Source organism: Gekko japonicus, unplaced genomic scaffold (genome assembly GCF_001447785.1).
Source record: "Gekko japonicus isolate JY-2015 unplaced genomic scaffold, Gekko_japonicus_V1.1 scaffold1605, whole genome shotgun sequence".
Taxonomy (NCBI): Eukaryota; Metazoa; Chordata; class Lepidosauria; order Squamata; family Gekkonidae; genus Gekko; species Gekko japonicus.
The window spans coordinates 371774-394324 of record NW_015167584.1 but is presented as its reverse complement, the minus strand read 5'-3'; the positions used below and the strand labels follow the sequence as shown (position 1 = coordinate 394324).

Sequence of the window (22551 nt, the reverse complement as noted above, 5' to 3'; positions counted from 1 at the left end):
TGGGGCACGCTCTCCCCCCCCCCCCCACTCCCCTAATCAAGCCTCCACCCCCCCAGCAGATCCCTCACTTACCCCGGGAGGCGGCGGGGAGCATCTTCTGGCCTCCCCCGGGCTGCAGCACTTCGGCGCTGGCCCAGGGAGGCGGCAACAGGCCTCCTCTGCTCTCCCTGGGGCGGCTGCGCTCCAGCGCGAGCCCCAGGCACATGGTGACAGGCCTCCTCTGCTCTCCCTGGGGTGGCAGCACTCCGGCGCGAGCCCCATGCAGTTGGCAACGGGCCTCCTTTGCTCTCCCTGGGGCTGCTGCGCTCCGGCGCGAGCCCCAGACAGGCGGCGACGGGCCTCCTCTGCTCTCCCTGGGGCCGCAGCGCTCCAGCGCGAGCCCCAGACAAGCAGCGACGGGCCTCCTCTGCTCTCCCTGGGGCCACAGCACTCCGGCGCAAGCCCCAGGAAGCCAACGACAGGCCTCCTCTGGCCTCCCTGGTGTGGCAGCTTTCAGGCGCGGGCCCCGGGAGGCCGGCGACAGACCTCAGCGCAGAGAGCTGGGGGTGGGGCTTGCTGCCACCGCCATTTGTGCCAGCTCCTGGGCTCCCGGAGCAGCGCTCTGGCACGCTCCAGCCCAAAAAGATCCCTGATCCCCTGTATGCTTGCAGGGCTCTTTTTGTAGCAGGAACTCCTTTGCATATTAGGCAATAAACCCCTAATGTAGCCAATCCTCCAAGAGCTTACAGTAGCCCCTGTAAGAAGAGCTCTGTAAGCTCTTGGAGGATTGGCTACATTAGGGGTGTGTCGCCTAATATGCAAAGGAGTTCCTGCTACAAAAAGAGCCCTAAGTGTGACAGCCCCTGTAACTAGTTTCCAGCTCAGAAAGGATACTTCATAGCTGGACTTGGAAACATTTTAGGGGGTAATGCAATTAATACATATGTGGGAAATAAATAGTTAATTAACTCTCTGTATGGCTCAAGATGGGTAGCCGTGTTCGTCTGTCTATAGTAGTAGAAAAGAGCAAGAGTCCACTAGCACCTTAAAGACTCTAAAGAGTAACAAAATATGTTAGTATTTTAAAGACTAACAAAATATGTTAGTGTAATAGTAAGTACACCTTAAAGACTAACACAATATGTAGCAGAGTGTGAGCTTTCATGAGTCACTGCTCACTTCTTCAGATGATGGTCTCTGTATAGAGTGAGAATTAAAATACTTGAATTTGTCAACACCCATTCCAAAGACAGGGTCTGGCACCGAGCAGTCAGAATGCAGTCTGCATGCATGGCTCCCAGAGGCTGCCCATTCAGTGATCCTGCAGATCTATAGATAAGGCACCAAAGAGTAGGTGAAATGTTCCTGTCAAATGCATTCCACTGCAGCTCTGCCTCTTCCCTCTCCTCTCTCTCCCCCACAACAGGGTTACAGTCCTCCTAGTTCCTTTGTTTCCTATGATATGACTCAAACTGTATTACATTGACAGTATTTCTTTAAGACGAATGGCTCTGTTCTTTCTAATGTTACTAGGGCACGGCTGACTATGATATATGGATGTCTCCAAGATGTGTTCCTGGAATTAACATAAATCCAGCAAGGAAGATAATCTTTTATGTCTGTTGCTTCTCTTTTGCTAGAGCAGAGCATAGCAGATTGTTTTAATAACCACTTAGAGAACATGTGCCATGAAGGTTCACAGCTCTGCGGTAAGGAATGTTAGCAGCTGAATATCCCTTGACTCAGCAATGGCTTTTTGTTCTGGACATCTGACTTCTCAAATTCATTGTAGACACTCCTTGCTGCTAAAAACATACTTTCAGAAAGAGGGAAGAGGATAAGCACTATGCTGCTGCAGCAGCACCAGGGTGGACTTAGTGATCCAATCCTAATAGCTTTTCTATTCTCACATTGGTTACTAGATACTCCAACAGCTATACTTTCACACCTTAGGGCCCAAAGACATTCAGTAGCAGCATCTCTGGTCATTTAAAATCAGTTCTACTATTATCACATATAAAAATTATGTTGAGTAAAGGGCACACAAAAATCAGGTTGTGTAATCCTGTCCTCCCCTCGAGCACTGTCCCCACAGAAGAACTTACTTCCAGTATTTAGAGCTCACTCAGTTGAGGGGGGGAGGGAGCAGCAAGAGGACAAACTGTGGGGAAAGTATGCTGCAGGCAGCACATGTGCAAAGGGTTAACACTGCACTTCTATATGCAACTGTGGCAGAACCAGGTTTAAACAAAGAGATCTGTCACTGTGAGAGGGCCCTTGATTTCTCCATCCTGCTGTCCATTAGTGTCATGCTTCCCCCTTCCCACCTACCTGCTTTAAAGTGTTCACTTGATTTCTTGCACTCCTGGGGGATATAACTGATCTCCAGACGACATTTCTCCAGAGGAAATATCAGCTTTGGATGGTGAATTCTATGCAGAGCCACCAAGACTAGGGAGACACAAAAAATTCTCAGGTCCCAAGTCAGCTGGAAGGCCCTGAAGCCAGTATCATGCTGCATTTAATGTCTAATGCTCTTCTGCACTATAGCCACTAGGGGAACAGGAAAGGTAGAGCACCGTAGGTTGCTGGCTTGTCCTTTCTGCAAGGTTTACTAGGAGGCTGAGGGAAAACCTTGCTTTTCAGATCTTGTTAGACCCAGCAGCCAAAGCCAAAATTGGAGCAAGGCAAGACCACCCAGGACAAACTACAGTTATTGCCAAGATGCGGCCTCCTAACAAGGTCATTGTTTCCAGCAATCTATTGTTTCCCTGTTTCTTTAGTTCCACCCAGCTCTATTTTTTTTTCTGCACAGCCAGATCTTGCAAAGAGGTGGCCCTGTTAGTGTATTGTGGCAATTAAAAAAAACAATTTGTCTTTTTCTTAGTTTCTCTTCCTACTTCTTCATTTTGCTCTCTGGAGATATCCTGATTCGTTTCATTTTTGGCCCTGGAACTTCCATGATCATACTGAAGCTGGTGGCCAAGTCTGATATTCCTAGTTTTATTTTCTGTTAACTTACACCTGCCACAAATGGACAGACAGATGGATATGTAGGTTCTTTTATTATTTGTTGTGTCCGCTGACCGCCACCAGAGGCCAGCGCACACTCTGGAGCTTCAGTCCAGAGTAACAATAGGGACTAGGATCCTAGTCCCTCCACTGGGGGAACCAATGGGACCATGGCGGGAAATTCAAACCCGCCAATGGGACCAGGGGTGGCCCCCTGGCCGTGTATATAGTTGGCCCACCGGCCGTTTGTAGCCAGTCTTGTTGTGTACCAGTAAAGCTATGCTGATCACTCCATCAGTCTCGATGCTTTCTTTATGCGTCTAACCTACTACACTTCACAAAGGAAGGAATCCTATTTGGTGTAGTGGTTAGGAGTGTGGACTCCAATTAGGGAGAACTGGGTTTGATTCCCCACTCCTCCATATGCGGCTGATGGGTAACTTTGGGCAAACCACCGTTCTCTCAGAGCTGTTCTCTCAAGATCAGTTCCCACGACTGCAACTTCGGGGCACATCTGGATGATGCCCTCCGTGACCACTTCGTCGTGGGTTTGCGAGAGGAGAAGCTCAGGCGGAGAATAATGGAGAAGGAGAAGTGCGACCTCAAAGAGGCCCTTGCAACCGCCATCGCGTGGGAAAGGTCGCACGCCGCCCCTACCGCAGCCCTCCAGGTCGAGCCAGAAATCCCCGAGGAGCAGGACATCCACCGGGCCTACGGAGGGGCCCAGCAGCGCACCCAAGCACCGCACCCCAGCTATGAACACGAGCACTGGCCGCCAGCATCCCAGCACATCCGCGTGTGCCAGCTGTGGGGACCCGCACGATCAGAAGACCTGCAGGTTCCGGAACGTCGCTTGCCGCAGCTGTGGATGCACAGGCCACATCGCAAAGGTTTGCTGAGCCAAGCCAACGGGACGGCCCCAGCCAGCACGCCAAAGAGCCGAGGCCCACTTTGAAGAGGACGCCGGTGCCGAGGACCTCTACCTCCTCACACACACAGCGGAGAAGGTACTGAGACTCCCCAGTAAATCCCCCGCCCCTAAGTTCATGGCCACCGTAAAAATAGAGGGGTCCCCCTGTGAGATGGAGGTGGATTTGGGCTCCGCAGCTTCTATAATCTCCGCTGCAATGCTGAAGCGCCTGTGCCCTAAGGGGGAACCTGATTACGGCCAGCCCAGGTGATGCTCATGGATTTCCAGCGGAACCAGGTGCCAATCAAGGGGATCGGAACGTTCAGGGTTCAGTTCAAGAACTTTAAAAGGAACCTGGACTTGATAGTGGTCGAGGGCGACCTAGTCAGTTTGCTGGGGTGGGCCTGGTTTGAACCCCTGGGAATCACGGTAGAGGGAGTGAAGGCGTACACGACACAGGACTTCAAGGGGATTTGCCAAGAGTTTCCCGCCGTCTTTGATGACTCGTTGGGCCGGTATACGGGCCCCCCGGTAGCATTGCGCTTAGATCCCTCGGTGGCCCCCATTCGAATGCGTGCCAGGACGGTCCCGTTGTCGGTCAAGCCTAAGATCGACGTGGAACTGGACTGCCTAGTAGCTCAAGGCATCCTGGAACCAGTCTCCCACGCGGCGTGGAAGACTCCCATAGTCGTTATAAACAAGCCGAATGGGGCAGTCCGCATCTGCACGGACTATAAATGTATGCTGAACAAGGCGCTACAGGACCACGCATACCCGGTCCCTGTAGTTAGCCACGTTCTGGCCACCTTGGGCGGGGCAAAGATCTTTGGCAAGCTGGATCTTGCCCAAGCATACCAGCAGTTGCCAGTAGATGAGGCAACGGCAGATGCGCAAACAATAGTTACACACCGGAGGGCATTCCGTGTTAAACGACTGCAATTCGGGGTGAGCATGGCCCCAGGGCTCTTCCAGCAACTGATGGACTCTCTCCTCAAAGGGATTCCCAGCATCACCCCCTTCTTCGACGATGTTATGATTGCCGCCGCCACGCCAGCCGATTTCGCTGCCCGCCTCCGTGCCATGCTCAGCCGTTTCCAGGACGCTGGTCTGAAAGTAAAGCTGGACAAGTGCCGTCTGGGAGTGCCGTCGGTGGACTTTTTGGGCATCACAGTCAACGCAGAGGGCCTCCACCCAAACCGCGAGAAGGTGAAGGCGATCATGGAGACACCACCGCCAAAGTCCAAAGTGGAATTGCAGGCGTTTTTAGGGATCCTGAACTTCTACCACGCCTTTCTTCCCCACAAGGCGGCGGTAGCGGAACCCCTCCACCGATTGCTGGACAAACAGGCTTCCTGGGTTGGGGCAAGAGCTCTGTGCGACCGCTGCTGGGTGTGCGTGTGTGGCTGACTCCGCTGCAGCAGCAGGGGAAGGAGAAGCAGGCAGCTTGGGCGACGAAAGGGGCCTCCCGGCTTGGCTTCGCTTCCTCTTTCCCCTGCAAGCAGCCCGTTGAAGGCAGGAGGATACTTGTACCCGGGCGCGGCTGATGACGGGCGCTGCGGCGCCATCATGGTTGTCATCAGCCTTCTCAGCCTCTGGAGCGTCCATCCAGTCCATTGCCTCGCACTCCACTGGGGCCAAGAGGCTGGGTGGCGCATGTGTGGGCAAGACTCAGGCAACACAGCCAGTGAAAAATAGGACAGCCACTGAGTGGCAGTTCAGCAAGCCAACTGATTTGGAAGCACATCAAATCTTGTCACTCCAAAACAGAATTATTATATAAGGAGAAATGATCCAAAGTACATAACGAGAGGAAAAAATCCTGTTTTGGCAAAAGGGGACCAAGCATGGGATGCAGTATCACTATACTAGCGCCAAACAGAATTATCAAAATGATTGCTATATTTGTCCTTTTAACATGACAATCAGCATTTCCCCTGCCCATGTATTTGCTACTTTATGAAAGGACATTGTCTTATTATTGTAAGGTCTGGCTCCTTCTCAAGGTCCTGGGGACAGAGTTTATCTCCCCCATGAATTATGACATCTGGGCCAAACCCCATATACCACAAACTGTCTAATCTGCCTTTCACATTGTGACTAGTAGGTTGGCAGTGTATCAGGCTATGCAGCACTGGACAAATTCTTCATAACACTTCCTTCGGAGGAGAGTCAAGGACTTGTATTAATTAACATTTTTAATTGTAGCTAATAAATACCCCTTAAGCATTCCCTCTGGACTATGAAACACAACAGAGATGTCCTTGAGACACAGAAGCAGTTTATTGCTGGCAGCAATATTGGAATCTATTAAAGCACTCTTAGAACTGTAAGTTCCCTCCCTTCCACTTTCCTTTTAGCAAAAGGGCAAAGCACAGAGAGAAGAGCTCCTTGCACTTATACCATCTTCAAGACAATAGGCACAATTTCAGCCTTGTTCTAGCACAATCATCAAGCACACAGATCCACTTGGTTGCTCAAAATTTGATCTGCTTCAACAAGATCCAGTAACTTTTTAAAATTTTGAAGCAAAGCTTTAAAACCAATATTGTACTGTGTACGCAAAGAAACTGTCAGGAGGGCGGTACCAACCCCCCCGACTATGCAGGACACCTCCCCGTCTGTTCTCAACGAGACGGGAATGAAGGCCCTCGACCCTTCCCAGGGGGTTCTGGGACGTTGGCCCTGCGACCCCAATGAGGGAGTCCTTCCACAAAAGGGGGAGGTCGGGGTAGGGGCACTCATTGGTCCAACCGACAAGGTCCCAATAGATGGGAAGCCGGCTGGCAACTTAGCATTCCCGTATGCGTGGGTCAGGAGTCTCAACTGGTGGCGAGACTACTTTAAGGAATGGGTGGTGGGAGTGCCGGGAGACATTAACTGTAAGAAATAAAAAGCATACAGGTGAACTCGAGGAGGAGGAGATGTGGAGGTACGAGCATGACAGAGAGGAGTGAATAAAACTCGAACTCGTCAGTCGGCCTCACATGGTCGAAAGAGAGTGAGGACTAACTCTCAAACGACATCACTGAGGGAAAACCTGCAGCTGGTTCTTATGGTTTCGGCATCCTGGAGCACTCCCACGACCCAGCCAACCCGAAAGGTATCAAAGAAGCTGACAGAAACATTTTCCAGAAGTAGCCGCTATTTATTTGCTGCTTTCCCCTCCAATCTTTCCTCCATCAAGTACACAGATCTTCTCATTTGAACCTCAAAACAATACTGCAAGACAGATAGGGCTGAGAACATGTATGTGACAGAGACTGCACCATAGCAGCTCTATAGGTGCATTTTTTTGGGGGGAGGGGGCTCTGAAGCAGACAAACACAAGACAAACAGTTTGGGTTTTGCACTCACAACAGATGTTAAAATCAGCTTAACATAACTATAAAGACTGCTGTTGTGAATAGGACACTCTGTTTTTACCAAGTATATATTCGGACCAGTGTTTCTTCTAAGCTGAGTTAGTGTGAGCTAGCTCATGGTTTTTTAGCCTCCGGCTCCCACATTTTTGTCTTAGCTCAGAAAGCAAACTAATTTATGCAGTAGCCAAATCACTCACTCACAACTTTAATGCTAGTAGCTCACAAAGCAGAATTTTTGCTCACAAGACTCCTCAGCTTAGAGGGAGTATTGATTCAGACACTGCCTAGAGATGTCACAGATCTCTTACAATTCATGGCCTATTATCCCTCCTGTTTGCATGTTTATTCTCTGTACTCATCCACAGGTATGGATTATGCATGCCAATTGAAAACAGTACTTCAGGCACCTGATGGAACAGGCTCTAGACCAGGAATGCTCATGCCACACTAATCCCGTTAGTCTTTAAAATGCCGTAAGATTCTTTGTTGAGTTGGCCATCCAGAACAGACAATGCTAGAATGAGATGGGGCAATTTAGCATAAGGCAGCTTCATAAAGGGGAATAGACCATGAAAGCAATCTAAGGAGGACTGGAAACAACAAGTGTTGAATTGTCACAGAAAACAAGGGAACAGAAAGAGAAACAGAAATTTTGGAAGAATGAATTAAAATAATATAGTGGGCCGGAGGAGACAGGCATTCATCTCTATGTGTGGCCTTGGGTAGGTCCCACATTGAAGCATAAATATAGCACTGCTGTATTTCAATATTGTACTCTATTGATGGTGACTGAGATGGAGTGGGGGGGGGGAGCCCTAGCCTCACATTGACTTTCTCACAATGAACAACCACATCACAAAACTTGGCTGTGAGTGTAAGATTATGGTTTTAAATGATTTTTTAAAAAAATAATGTTTGATAAGGCTTTGAAACAATTCTCCAAAATCTCATTCACCCCTTCTGTAGTATACAGACGTAAGATTCTATAAAAAGGCCTCACAATAGATGACTTCATGGCACCACCCATTCCATTCAAAAAGCTATGCAAAAGGTCTCCTCTTCTCTCTATGCCTTCCATTCCTGAGCTGCTGCATTAAGCTTATGAATTACCAAAGGGCCATGGGTTAATGGGCAAGCAATACTTTGGGCAGGATGGATGGGAACACAGGCTGACAGCATGTTATTAGTTAATGGACTGTAGGGCCCTTGCACAATCTAATCAAATGACTGGCAGTCAGAGAAGAAACTATGAAAAGTCAAGAAAATAAGAGGTCAAGGAAAGTTAGCAATGTTCAGTATCCCAAAGGAAAACAAAGAGGTAAAACCTACATGCATTTAATGAGAACTTTTTGCAGACAGCTTAGATGTTGAAGGGCTCTGTGTTTAGCACAGAGTATAAACAACATAACCAATTCCAATACAATATAAAACATTTCTCAATTTCATCTTGCACAATCAATTTTTCTTTGCAAAACCGGCACATTCCAGCCACATAAAGACAACAGCCAGGACTGGTGTTTATATTTATGCTCAGAGCGTCCTACAAGAGGGCGTCTAACCACAAGCAGCTCATCGTCACAAGACAAGTCTTGCATCACACCGGAAGGAGAGGTGATGCAGACATTCCTTCCTGAAAATATCTTGTTTGTGTGTTTTCCATTCAAAACATGAGGCTGTCATTTGTTGGGATGAATTGCTCTGAAGATTAGCAAGGGGAAAGTTGTCTTTTGCTGTAGGCTGCTTCTGCAATAAACCATCATGGGCCGTTTATAACTATTAAATGATTAGTCTAGCTAGGATAAAGAGGCTACATACAAAAATCAATGAGGAAATGGGTTTCACAAAACAAGTCACAAGAAACAGAACTGCCACTGCTTCAGTATGTGGCTCCCTGAATGGGAGGTGTAACTAAGAGGTCAAAACTATGAAGACTTCATTGCTAGTTGTATGGGCTGAAAAATGGGGTGGATGAATCCTGTACTTCCCCTTTATTGCGGAGAAACTAGGAATGGCCTTTTTAGAACTGGTGGGTTGAGGCCTGATTCACACCCGATGCTGGCAGATCAAGAGAACTTACCTCGTGTCTTTGCCTGTGTCCAGCATCTTGTTTAAACTGGGCCCTCAGGAACCCCACTTCAGATTCATACTCCATGCAAGTGCTGCGCTGGAGTACAAATCATATGTGCTTAAGCACTCTGCAAGCACACCAGGTCAGCGCACCATGAGATGTTGGGCACATGCATAGTCACACATGTCAGTTCATTCATCCAGTGAAATGCCATATTTCTATCAGGCCTAGATTCTTGTTGAGAGTGGCACTGAATCCACAAAGGGAAAAGTTCATTTACACTGACCACAGGGATTCTTCAGGAAAGCACAGACATGCTTGACAAAGAATGCTCATTGTGTGTTCTACGGCAGAGATACCTGCCCATCTTCACAGCTGATCCAACAAAGCATTCCAGCAAATCTGCTGATTCAGGCTGTTCCTCTTGTCCTCCCTTGCCCCTCTGCTGCTTGCTCTACCTGAGGAAATTAACCAAGTACCCTGCAGCTGGAAGCTTCCTGCCTCAGGCAATTAGCTGTAGGCTACTTTGGTTGCTTTCAGAAGGGTGTGGCAGCAACAGCACGTGGTGCAGAACTGGAGCTGATGTGTCCCATTACCACACTGCTTTCTTTGCTGCCATTCCCACTTCTGTTCCCAGGGCCGGCCCGAGGTTGGCATGCGCTCTAGGAGAGGGCAGATGCCAACCTCCCGGCGGGGCCTGGGGACCTCTCCGGCAGGCCGTCCATCCTCCTCCCCCTCAGCTGAGCCGCGCCCCCCGTCCGCCAGCCGAGCCAGGGAGCAGGAGGCGTGGAGGCGGGCTACCTGGCTAGCGGGTGTGGGCGAGCCTCTCCCCCCCAACACCACCACAAGCGGCGGCGGCGTGGGGGAGGTCTGCCTTGCCACCCCCCAACCACGCACCCACGTGTCAGCTCGGGCCCCCCCTCCCCTCGCCGCCACCCAGTCCTGCCGGCCGGAGCCCCTCACATCGCCTCCCCCCTACCTGCAGAGGAGGAGGAAGAGAAGCGCCAGCCAGGAGCGCCTCCCCGGCGGCAGTGCCGGGATTTCCCACTCGGGGCGCTGATTGGGCCGATGGCCCAGCAGCGGCCCCGGGGATTGGCTCCCTGCCTGCCTCGCCACAGGCCGCCCGGTCAGCGCTCCCTTTGGTCCCCTTCCCCCGCCCTTCTTGCCATGGCTGCAGGCGAGGAGAGGCTGCCGGCGGCCGCCCCTGCCTCTCCTCCCGCGCCCCAATGGCCGGCTCGCACTCTAGGCGAAGGCCTAGTTCGCCTAGTGGGCGAGCCGGCCCTGTCTGTTCCTCACTGTTGTGTCTGCAGATTGCACAGGAACACCTGCCCCCACAGTCCAGCCTCTCCTTTATAGGGCTCTTTCTCCCCAACTTCAATGTAGTGTTACAGGACTACTTGGTAAAGAAGTGTGGGGAAATCCCTTTAAGGGGTTGAAGGGAGGGAGAATGAGGAGCATAACTCTGTCATTTTGAAGGCAGAGCTTTCCCTAGCTTCCCAAGGTAGCTGTAAGGGAGCATCCAGATGGTCACTCTGATAGCAGTTACCCCACAGGTTCTTCTTTTAAAGAAAAAGACATTTGTATTTTCTCCAGAGTAAAGGAGAAGAATACAAAACTCAGGTCCCTGCCACATGAGGGGAAAGAAACGCGCGAAAGTGATCCCTGGAGCCGCGGTGCATTCCCTCCCCGGCATGATCAGATGCCAAGGAAAGCGACAGTGGGGAACGGGAGACTGCCGAACTACGCATGTCTGAGCATGTGCAGTTCAGCCAGGAGCCGGGGATGCGCCGGCAGAAGGACGCGCTGGCGATCCCACGGCCAGCCTTGATGCGGCCGCGCTGGAAGAACCACCTCGGTAGGTGGTATATTTTTGCTGCGACTTTTCAGGGGTTGGGACAGATCGGGGACGGGTGCGCACTGCTTCCCAGATGTTGCGGTGAGATCGCGCCCGTTTGCTGCGCCCCCAATCCGTCCCTCTCCCGGGCCAAACTTTTACGTGTGACCAGGGCCCAAGACAAGTTGTGCACAGAGTGGGCGCAAGGCCATTTGGATGCTCCTGTGTACTGTGGGTGGAGGGGGAGCATGCTGCCCCATATGGAAGCAGTTATCCTCTTTGAGTCAGAGTAGGAGGCAGGAAGAAGAAGAAGAGGAGGAGGAGGAGATTGGATTTATACCCCGACCTTCACTACCCAAAGGTGTCTCAGAGTGGCTTACAAACTCCTTTCCCTTCCCCTCCCCACAACAGGCACCCTGTGAGGTAGGTGGGGCTGAGAGAGCTCTGACGGAAACTGTTCTTTTTTAAGAACAGCTCTTATCAGAACTACACCTTGCCCAAGGTCATCCAGTCAGGTGCAAGTGGAGGAGTGGGGAATCAAACCCGGTTCTCCCAAATTAGAGTCCGTGCACTTAACCACTACACCAAAGTACACCAAGAGTGGGGAAGGGCAAGGTCAATAGGCTGGTACCTGCATGTCAGTTCAGTAGCAAAAGTGTGTTTGCAGGATATTCACAGCAATGTTAAGCCCCACTCCCCCATTTTTATATATGCATAAATAATGCAAGTATAATAACTTCATCTTCTCCTCCCTGTAAAAGTTAAAGTGCTTATAAAGGAACTGGAGTATTCCTACTATGTCACATACTGCAGTCTTAATATTTTCAAGTGCAGCTGGGTAAGCTGCTTCTAGCCAACTTACTCTTTGGGGGGATTTAAGTCCTCTGGTCTTGTTTCAAAGAAGCGAAGAACCTCATCACACTGAGAGATGTATCCAGGCAGCTGGATCAGAGCCTGCAAGAGAAAAACACTGTTTGGAAAGTGAAAGAGCTGGTGCACCAATCACACAGTGCACACACGGAAATCTTTTTGTGTTTGGACTGTAAACAGGGTGGGCCAAGTACATTTTTAGTTCAATGTGATGCTCACCACCAAAAATTTGCCACAGGAACACTGGACTGCTCCCTCCCTCCCCAGTATGGATTTTGGTTCATGATAACCTATCCAATCATCACAACACACTTTCAGATATATAAAAAGTAACAGAAGTGTCCTAAGCACTTAGACAATTAAAAGCACTGGTCTTCCTGACTATTCAGATCTTAGCATTAGTAAGTACTTTCATTTTTCATTTGTTGCTTGCAGCTTGTCCATTGTCCCTCAACACTGAACTTCTGTTCTGGGAATTTTGCATTTTTACAAGCACAGCAGTTTTTGTATTTACTGTACAGAATTCCAGGAGCCACTGGAAGGTCTTTTCTAAGGGGATTACTGGCAAGTGCCCCTGAACTGTAAAAATGAAATAAAATTGAAGACTGTCCATTCTGCTGATGCACTGATGATCACAATAACTTAGCAAGGATATAGTGCTTTAAAGTAAATCCCTCATTCTCTGTGGTTAAAAGGAGGCTGGGGCTGGGAGGGGGTCATTTTACCACAATGACATCACTTGGTGGTGCCATGTTCCACTAGACACTCAGCAGCCATGTGCCTGCATGGTGTGGTTGCCAAGGCTCCAGCAATTCTACCACTTTCCAACAGCCTTCAGCAAGAGCTCTACATTCCCTTCCCCCTTCAGCAGCATTTAGTGATGGGAGATGAAATACTCCCTGTGCAACACCCATGAACCATTGCTGATTGTTTCACTAGATTTTTGGATTCCACATAAGGGCAGATTCTGCTTTTTTGAACTGTTCTGCTAGCTGGGGCTGCACACATACAGGACAGGTGGGAAAAGGCTTCACTTGCACATCCTGCAATAAAAGCAGGAAGAGTTGTACTTAGACAAAGTCAGGCAGCAATGGTTAGCCCTGCAGAGACATGCTGCATGTAGTTGCTGGGGACCAGAAAAGGCTGCAGGGAGGGGAGCGAGTCCAAGGCAATTGGCAATCTATTTACCATGCAGATTGACTGGGAGGGAGATAAAAGAACAAGCTTCACCTATGTACACACAAAACACCAGATGAGATGCAGGAAATCAGGGATGAGGTCTCTCCAACAAAGAGATAGCAAAGTGCTGATTCAGGATCTGAGCTGTCTCAATGTCTGCAATTTCAAGTTAAGATTCTAAACATCTGCCTCTCTTCTTTGATACAGATCACATCTTCACTAGCTGCTATTAGATACAGATCACATCTAGCCCAATCATGCCAGATCTCAGCAGCTGAGCAGGGTCAGCTCTGGTTAGTATCTGAATGGCAGACCGCCAATGAATGCCAGGGTCACTACAGAGAGGCAGGCAATGGCAAAGCATCTCTGAATATCTCTTGTCTCAAAAATCCTACATGGTCGCCATAAGTTGGCTGTGACTTGATGGCCAAAAAAAGAAGGTCTACAGTTTTTTTACTCATCAGTCTTTGATTGTTCACAATGCCACAAAGCCCCTGGCCAATCCTAGTTACTTCAAATGTCATTACTATGCTTTGATCAAGGGATGTTGCAAATTCTCTTGTTTGGCAGTCAAACTTTCTTTGATGCTCACAATCAGAATGAAAGCCTATCAGGGATATATTTAGATTGCATCAAGCAACTTGTACAACTGTCGAACAAGTTTCCGGCTGCCTGTTGCTCAGAGTCCAAGGCAACTACAGAGTCCAAGGCAACTACAGCTGTATTTTTGTAAAAAAAATCCCCCCTCCCCAATTTGAGTTTCTCAGGAAAGGAAGGGAAAAATCACTCACATGCCAGTTCACCACTCCCAATGCCCACTCAGCATAGGAAGCCTTCTTTCTAAAGTTCAGGGAGATGGGGGAAAGTGTTCCTGATCTATAGGCAGAGTCCTCCTGAATGTACTAACATCTTACTCCTCAGCACTTCCATAGTTTCCAAAAATTAAGTCTGGCATTTGAAACCGGAAATTAGGGGCACATTTTTGGGTTATCAGATAAATCATTTTTATTCCATTTAGCCATAGGTCCTAAACACAACAGCAGGCACACACAAACACTTCCAGCACTTTTCCCCACTCACATTCTGAAAATGCAGGTAGGGAAGTGGGTAAATCACATCCTATCAGAGTAAGATGCTAGACAGAGATGCTCAGTCAGGACAGTCTTGCTGTGGGTGGTATGCAGACTAAATTGGCAGCTCTCACTGATTTCCCCTATGTGCTGCATACACCCCTCATGACATTCCTCAGAGCCTCTAAGGTCCAAGGAGCAGCATTTTGTGGAGCTCAGTCGGTTGCTATGGGAGGAGGGAGGGAGGCAAATGCCATTCTGCCACTGGAAGATTTAGTCAGGATCCAACCCAGTAGTTTTATAGTTACTACTCCATAACAAGAAAACAGCAAACCATTTCAAAGGCAAGACCAGGGCAACTTTGTGTAATGTTGTTATTAGAGATGATTTGGAAAGCAACATTCGTCTAGATGCATCTCATCTCTACCCTCAATAAAACTTCTGCAACAAGACTGGCTCTGGATGTGGGTTCTGTACCAGCTAGTGAGCAATACCCTAACAGTCTCTACAGGAGTTTGAAAGGACAGCTCTTAAGAGTATCTGTGTTTCTTTTGGGCCAAAGCCTGAAATAGTTCCTTCTCCCCAGAGTGTAGCCAGAAAATTTTTGTTGGAGGGGCAACAAAGGGGACAGTTTAATACAGTGGAGCTGACAGCTCAGGGTAGGCTGGCAGAGGGTGAGTGGGGAGTGTGAGGGAGGAAGAGGCGGGTGCAGGGCATGGGGGAGTTGGGGTAGAGGGTTGCTGGAACCCCCGCGATCAGCTCACCTGGCTCGCCATCTCTTTTGCATAATGCTCGGTGCCATCCATTGCTATTGCTGCCACTGCTAAAAGCAGAAACTCTGGCCCGAGGAGGACACCTGGTGCAAAACCACCAGAGAAAGAGAGAGAGAGAGAGAGAGAGCCACTTAGAGAGGGAAGAAACGATGGCAGGTGCCTGCCTGCTACTGGACAGCCAGCCAGACCTGTGGCAACATGAGTGGTTCCATCTCAGCCCATGGGAGAGGAGCAAGCAGAGGAGGTGGAAGACATGGCACTTTTGGCCCCTGACGTGTCCTTGCTGAACTGGGCTGGGTGCTTTCCCCACCAGAGTGACTCACCTGCTGCCTGAATGGTGCCAGAATGCCCATGGTGGTTGCAGGACAGCAGGGGAGGAGAATGGAGGGAGGGTGGCAGGCTTTCCTTTTTTGAGGGTAACATCCTGCTCCGAAGTAGCGCAAAATAGTAGGCCTCATGAGGATGAGGGCCTGTGGCAGTGCACCTGCTGAGCAAGAGAGACAGAGAGTCTCTCTCTCTGAGCCAGTCAGAGAGCCAGTCAGGGCTGGCTGAAGGCGGGGGGGGCTCGAACCCTCCCCTCCAAAAAAACCCAGGCCTCCTTGCGGGGTTCTTCTCCCTCAGCCCTGGCTTTGGTGACCTCCAGCAGGGTGGGAAAACTGGGTGGGCACAGGAGCTGCCAATTCCTGCCCCGCCGAAGCAGGCAGCCCACAGCCAATCACAGGAACAGCTGTTTGGTGAGAAGACAGGGCAAATTTGGGAGGGGGTGTCACCCTTATCAGCCCCTTCATGGCTACGGGCCTGCTTCTCCCATCTGCCTACAAGTACTGGATAAATCAGGGAGCAGATACAGAGTGCATCTACCTAAAGGTCTGCAGACTAAAAATCTGGGATGGAAGCAGCAGAACTAGGGAAATGTTTCAAAGCATAAATTGCAATCCCTCAATGAGATCTATGGTCCTTTTCACATGCAGAACTATAAATGCCACCACTGCATGGCCTTTCAACGATCAGATGGAAGTAACTGCAGTTCCACAGGCCACTTAGTATCAAACTATATCCCCAGTGCTCACCTACCATGGCAAAGGCAAAACTGGACGGTACATAACAGCCTTGTCATGTTGCAGCCACCAGAAGGCTTGCTGAGCAAGCTCCTTGCTTGCCCACCTGTTTTCCCTGATATATTATCACTCACCAACAGATTACTACACCAGTGTTTTCCCCACACATTTTGCAAATACAGAAAGCTTTGGGGCTGGTTCCATGTTTTGAAGGGCTGTGAGCAGAGGATGCTCAGGGGAAGGCCCTCCCCTGCCTGCTCATGAACCCTCCTACCACCCATGCTCACAGCTACTTGCATACCCTTTCCTCAACAACACTAGATGGTTTGTATGGCTGAGGGCCGCCATCATTGCAGGCGCTTCCTCCAGATCTGGTGGTGCCTGCTGCTGATCGGCCATGGACATAAAGAACAGTACCATCTTTATGTCCGCTGGTGCAACCAGCGACCAGGCAATGTCAAACACGCTTTTGCCACACAAGCTCAGTAGGGTTACCCGCTTCTTCTCTTCGGTCGCGATGTCGTTCGCTTCAAGGTGGAACCTGAACCGCGTCAGGTAAGCGTCCCAGTCCTCGGTGGTGGGTTTGAATGCCTCGAACTTCTGGCTATTGGCCATCATTGCAGGCGCTTCCTCCAGATCTGGTGGTGCCTGCTGCTGATCGGCCACGGCGCGATGCTCGCTGTTGTCCGTCGTGGGATTGCTTTAAGCGGGGCTGCCTACCCGCCTTAAGATCCCACCAATTGTTAAGTCGCTCACTTAACAGAATAGTTGGAGAGTGATTCAGCAAAGATTCAGCTTTATTCAACAACTCGAACACAACTCCAACACGGATCAACATGAATAGCCAGAACAGCTTTTGCATTGAAGCTGTTCTGCTTTTAAACTCTCCTGGCTAATGTAGCCACGCCTACTATACAAACACCAACCTATTAGGTTGTCCACATAAAGACCAATCACGGATGTTCCCGCTCAGGGAGCTTGCTGGTACTTGATTGGCTGGTTCTTCCTGGGCTACCAATATGATTGGAGGGATTTGGATCCTAGCCCAGGACGAAGTTCACATGGTGTTTCAATAGGGTGATTCACATACAGTTTGCCTTGCAATGAATACACCACAACAGACCTCCTGACCAGGATGAGGAGGTGGATGCTGCCCTCCTTAAACAGCTTGACAGGGTATCCAAAGAACATGACCTGTTCACATGGTGTTTCAATAGGGTGATTCACATACAGTTTACCTTGCAATGAATGCACCACAAATTCCTCCCTCCTATGTAAAAACATTCATTTACACTCGTATTCACTTAGGTATGTTGGTGCTTGGCGCACCCGCTGAGGCCTGCGTAGCAGTGCAGGCTCAGGACACAATTCACCTTGGGGGGCCCTGCTTGACTCACTGAGATCTGAGTCAGGTACGCTTCCATCCTCTGTTGCAGTCCTGTAGGTAGGGGTCTGCCCTACTTCGGGGACAGTACTGGGCACGGCAGTACTCACCTCCATGGCTGGAGGTCTGGGACGGACGTCAGGTTCGGGAGACTCAGCCGGCTGGGAGTCTAGGCTTTCCTTTGCCCACTGCTGCCTAAGCTGGTCTACGTGGCGTCGTTACTTGCGTCCATCTGCAGGCTCAACCATGTACATTCATGAACCTACGATATCACTCACTGTGGCTGGAAGCCATGAGTGCCCCCTGCATAGATCCTTGCAAACACTTTGTCACCTTTTTCGTAAATGCGAACTTTTGGAAGTGCACTCTGCTGCTGGGGCTTCAGATCGTTGAGATCTGGATGAAGGCGATCTAAAAGGGTGGTTAGGCAGCGCCCCATCAGCAGCTCGGCTTCTGTTTTACCCCCCAATCACCCTGCATTAGATTGTTCAGGGCTTCCTTGGTCGTCCTGACCATTCTCTCCGCTTGGCCGTTAGAGGCCGGGTGAAAGGGAGTCGATGTCAGGTGTCTAATTCTGTTGTCGGCTAGGAACTGACCAAAGTCCCTAGAGATAAATTGTGCACCGGTGTCACTCACCAGCACATCCGGTAGCCCGTAGGTGGAGAACAAACAGCGCAGGGCGTTGATGACGGCGATCGAAGAGGTTGAGTGCATGTGAGCAACCTCGAGCCACTTTAAGTATGCATCAACAACTACAAGGAACATTTGTCCCTGAACAGGCCCCGCAAAATCCAGGTGGAGCCTGGACCAAGGCTTCCCAGCAGATTCCCATTTCGGTAGGAGGTTCGGGCTTGGCCTGTTGACAGGGCATACACACTCTTACCCACTCTTCAACATTGGCGTCTAAGCCGGGCCACCAAATAGTGCTAGCACCTTCATATGTACCATACCAGGATGGCCTTCCGGTTTCCGGTTTCGACGAGGGAGGACACAGAGTTTGGTGCTCTGAGAGTCCAACTTCTCCTACACTTCAAAAAACATTCCAATATCGAACAAAAGCCCTTACATGAAGAAAGGACTTTGGCAGGGAACTTGGGCTTGCTTCTGGGGGAAGTGGCAACTCTCCCAGAGAAAAAGGAGGCTGTTCCAACACTTGGAAGTGCAGGAGGCAGAGCGGCGAGAAGAATCAACCATCTGCACAAGCCGAGACACGAGAAAACCAAAGGGGGACAGTAGAACAGAGGAGATACAACCCGAAGCTAAGTGACTTAGTAAAAATTTATATTATCCAATAGATAGAAGGGAAAGCTAAAAATAACTGTGAAAGTTTAAATAAAATTATAAGTGCGTCAGAAGGGGAGGCGAGAAGGTGGAAAATAGAATAGAAAAGAAGTAGCCTTATCGAGTTTCCACAAAGAGGTGAAGGAAGGCTGGTAAAGCACAAAGGGAAGAAATTTAAACTTGGGGATAAACAAACTAGATTGAAAGACTCGGAAAGAACATACTGTAGCTTATTACTTACACGTGGTGTATTTGTCTCTTTAAAGGAGAAAAGGCATCGAGACGGGCGGTGGTGACAGAGCGGAGCAAAGTTAGGAGACAGAGGAGGCTGATCCGGAGGGCGTGGTGTGGAACACGGTGTGTCAAGCATCATACAAGAGTGGGCGTGGAGATCCGGAGGAGCGCTGGCGTGAGGACGACATCGGCGGCAGACAGAGAAAGCGTAACAGGCAACAGGAGGCTAACGCAAAAGCCAGAAGAGGAAGAACGAGATTAAGACCAGCTGCAGACGGAGGCTGCACAGTAAAGAGACGGGGATCACTGCAAACGACGGAAGGAAGTAGAAACCAGCTATATAAAAACATTGCAAAGGGCTAGAGACTTGCGCAAAGTCCGGAGCGTGTGTGAAGACGCTGAGAAGACCGGAAGACTTAGCGCCACACAGCAAGAGGAAATCAAACCTTAGAAGCTAGTCGGTTTGTAGAGACAGACGAAAATAACGTAGTAAGGGAAATTAACATAGCAACAAAACAGACATTTAAAGGACATTTAAAGGAGACTTAGAAAAGAAGTAGGAAGTAGGAAGTAGAAAAGTGGGAAGTAAAATAGAGAGAAGGACTGGAAGAAGGATAAACAGAAGTAAGTTAGTGGTAAGAGACATAACTGGAAGACAAATCTGATCCAAAGAGATTTAAAGTGATAGAAAATTTAAAATTCAAAACCACATAAAAATATTGCGCAAGAAACAAAACAAAAATACTAATTTGTGACTCAACCGGGGAAATAAAAATTAAAATGGCTTCAGGAACTTTCAAAAAACCAGGGATTCCATCCCCCAGTCAGGGAGGAGGTCTCTCTCAACTAAAAACACGTGGTACACCACTGACAGCAAATGACATACAAACATTGTTGGCTGATTATTTACAGCAAGCAGCACAACAGACAGGGGAAACAATGAGGAAAGAGCTAGAGCCCCTACATGCAAAAATCAATGAGCTTTCAATACAACTAAAATCTGACACACAAGAGATAAAAGCAGAAATTCAAAAAATAACGGAAAACACAACACAATTAGAAGAAAAGGTAGAAGACATAGATCAAGATGTTCAAGAGGTAAAAATTAAGGTAGAAAAGATGGAACAAACGCTTATACTACTGGAAATGGAAAAAGCAGAAACCATACTAAGATTCCAAAACGTGAGCGAACAAGTAGATAAGAATTTAAAAGAAGTCTTAATAAAAAATGTGGCTGAACAATTTGGTATAGAAAATGAAAAAGAGATCTTAGAAGATGTAGAATTGATACAACGGAAATGTTCAAAGTATACAAGAACTCATAAACTTCCGAGAGAAGTCCACGTTAAATTTCATAGAAAAAAACTAGGGACCAGATCATCCATGCAGTGAGCTCAAATAAACTAACTATCTTGGGATCTGAAGTCAAGATACTTAAAGAAACTCCTTGGAGAGTCAGAGAAAAATGTAGAGACTATGAAACTCTAACAGAATTATTAAGGAAAAACCAAATTCAATATACATGGTTGCTACCAGAAGGTCTTCTCTTCACATATAAATCGAGAAGATATAGAATTGACTCTATCTTTAAATGGGAGTATTTTTTAGAAAAAGAAGGAGAGGAAATGGGATGGCATAGAGGTAGAGAAGAAGAGGAAGAGGAAAAAGAAGAGGAGGAAGATCATGATACACGAGAAGGAGCAACAGCACAGGATGAAACTATAGAAAAAGAGGAAGGTGAGACAAGAAAGGAGCAAAGAAGACAGCAAATAAGATATAGGTCCGAATCACAAATAAGAACTAGACTACAACTGAAGAAAATAGTTTTAGCAAAGGAGGATAAGAAACATGGCTACTAAAAATCTCTCTATACTATCGGTGAACGTTAACGGGCTAAATAGCCCACAAAAACGGAAATTTTTTTTTCATCAAACAATAAAATTAAATCCAAATATCACATGTTTCCAAGAAACGCATATAAAAGAAGATCACAACAAATATCTAGAATGTAAAAAATTAGGAAAGACCTTTGTGGCCTCAGACGATGTTAAAAAAAGAGGAGTGGTAACTTACATAAAAGAACATCTCAATCCGGAACTTAAATATAAATCAAAAAATGGAAGGATTCTAGTGGTGCAAATCAGATATAATGGTAAAAAGTCCCACATAGTGAACATATACGTCCCAAATCAAGACCAAGAAAATTTTTATAAAGATCTAAAAGAAATGTTAGTGAAAGAATGCCAGGGAGATATAATTCTGGTTGGAGACTTTAATGCCGTACTTAATGAGAAGGAAGATAGAAAAAAAAAAACAGCAGGACATGGTACGCTATTGCCAACAGTCTTTCTCCAAATGACGGAGGAACTAAACCTGATAGACATTTGGAGAACGAGAAATCCGCAGAAAAAGGATTATACATTCTTCTCATCAAGATTCAAATCATGGTCACGGATAGATATGATGTGGCTAAATATAGAACTGGCAAAAGAACTAGTAGAAGTGGAAATACTACCGAATACTTTTGCCGATCATAGCCCAATGTGGATAGCGTTACAAATGGGGACTAAAAATATAAGATGGAGATTGAATGTGGGGTTACTGCAAGATAGAACTTTTTTAGAAAACTTAAAAAAGAAATTAAAGAATTTATTAAAGTTAATAGAACGGAAGATGTAACTTTAAATACGGTCTGGGACACGCTAAAAACTTACATGAGGGGACTATTTACAACTCAGGACATTTGGAAAAGAAAACAGAAACAAGAAAAATAAAAAAAATTAATAGAACGTTTAAAAAAAGAAGAGGGGAAACTAAAGAAAGATGGAAACTTAGAAGGTATTAGAATAAGGATAAAATTAATCCAACATCAAGTGAATATGTTACTGACTAAAGAAATAGCAAAGAAAATAGAATATGCAAAGGCATATTACTTTGAATGTGCAAACAAGCCAACAAGACGGTTAGCTTACAGACTAAGAAAGGAAAAAGAGAAAAGAACTATATCCGCATTAAAAAATGAAACAGGAAAATTAGAATATGTAAATGAGAAATTAAAAGATATAGTGGAAAAGTTCTACACAAAGTTGTATAGTCAAGATATAAAGGAGAAGAGAGAAGGTCAAGAATATCTTAGGAAATACAACTTAGGAAGTTTTTCGGAAGAACAGAAAAAAATACTAAATGAGACCATAACAATGTGCGAAATTATGGAAGCACTTAACAAACAAAAGAAGAAAAAGGCTCCAGGACCAGATGGATTAACAGCGGAGGTGTACCAAAAATTAGAAGAGGAAATAACTCCACTATTTAAAGATATGGTCCAAAATATTGTAAGGACAGCTAATAATGGAATGAGGCTTTAATAACACTAATCCCTAAACCAAATACAGAAGGATGTGAAATTAAAAATTATAGACCAATCTCGTTACTGAATGTGGATTATAAGATCTATGCTACAATATTAGCTGACAGATTCAAAAAGGTAATTTCCCAAATTATTCACCAAGACCAATCAGGCTTTCTCCTGAAAAGGCA

At 47.6% G+C, this 22551-nt stretch overlaps 1 protein-coding gene across 1 annotated transcript in view; it reads right to left on the bottom strand.

Annotated features, from left to right (window-relative positions):
- The window catches only part of LOC107112721 (SH3 and PX domain-containing protein 2B-like), a 297243-nt gene that overhangs the window by 35030 nt on the left and 239662 nt on the right, over nucleotides 1-22551 (bottom strand). Inside the window, exon 5 of the mRNA XM_015413908.1 lies at nucleotides 12028-12119. Within this exon, the coding sequence (XP_015269394.1) occupies nucleotides 12028-12119 (92 nt within the window). The remainder of the gene's footprint in view (nucleotides 1-12027; nucleotides 12120-22551) is intronic.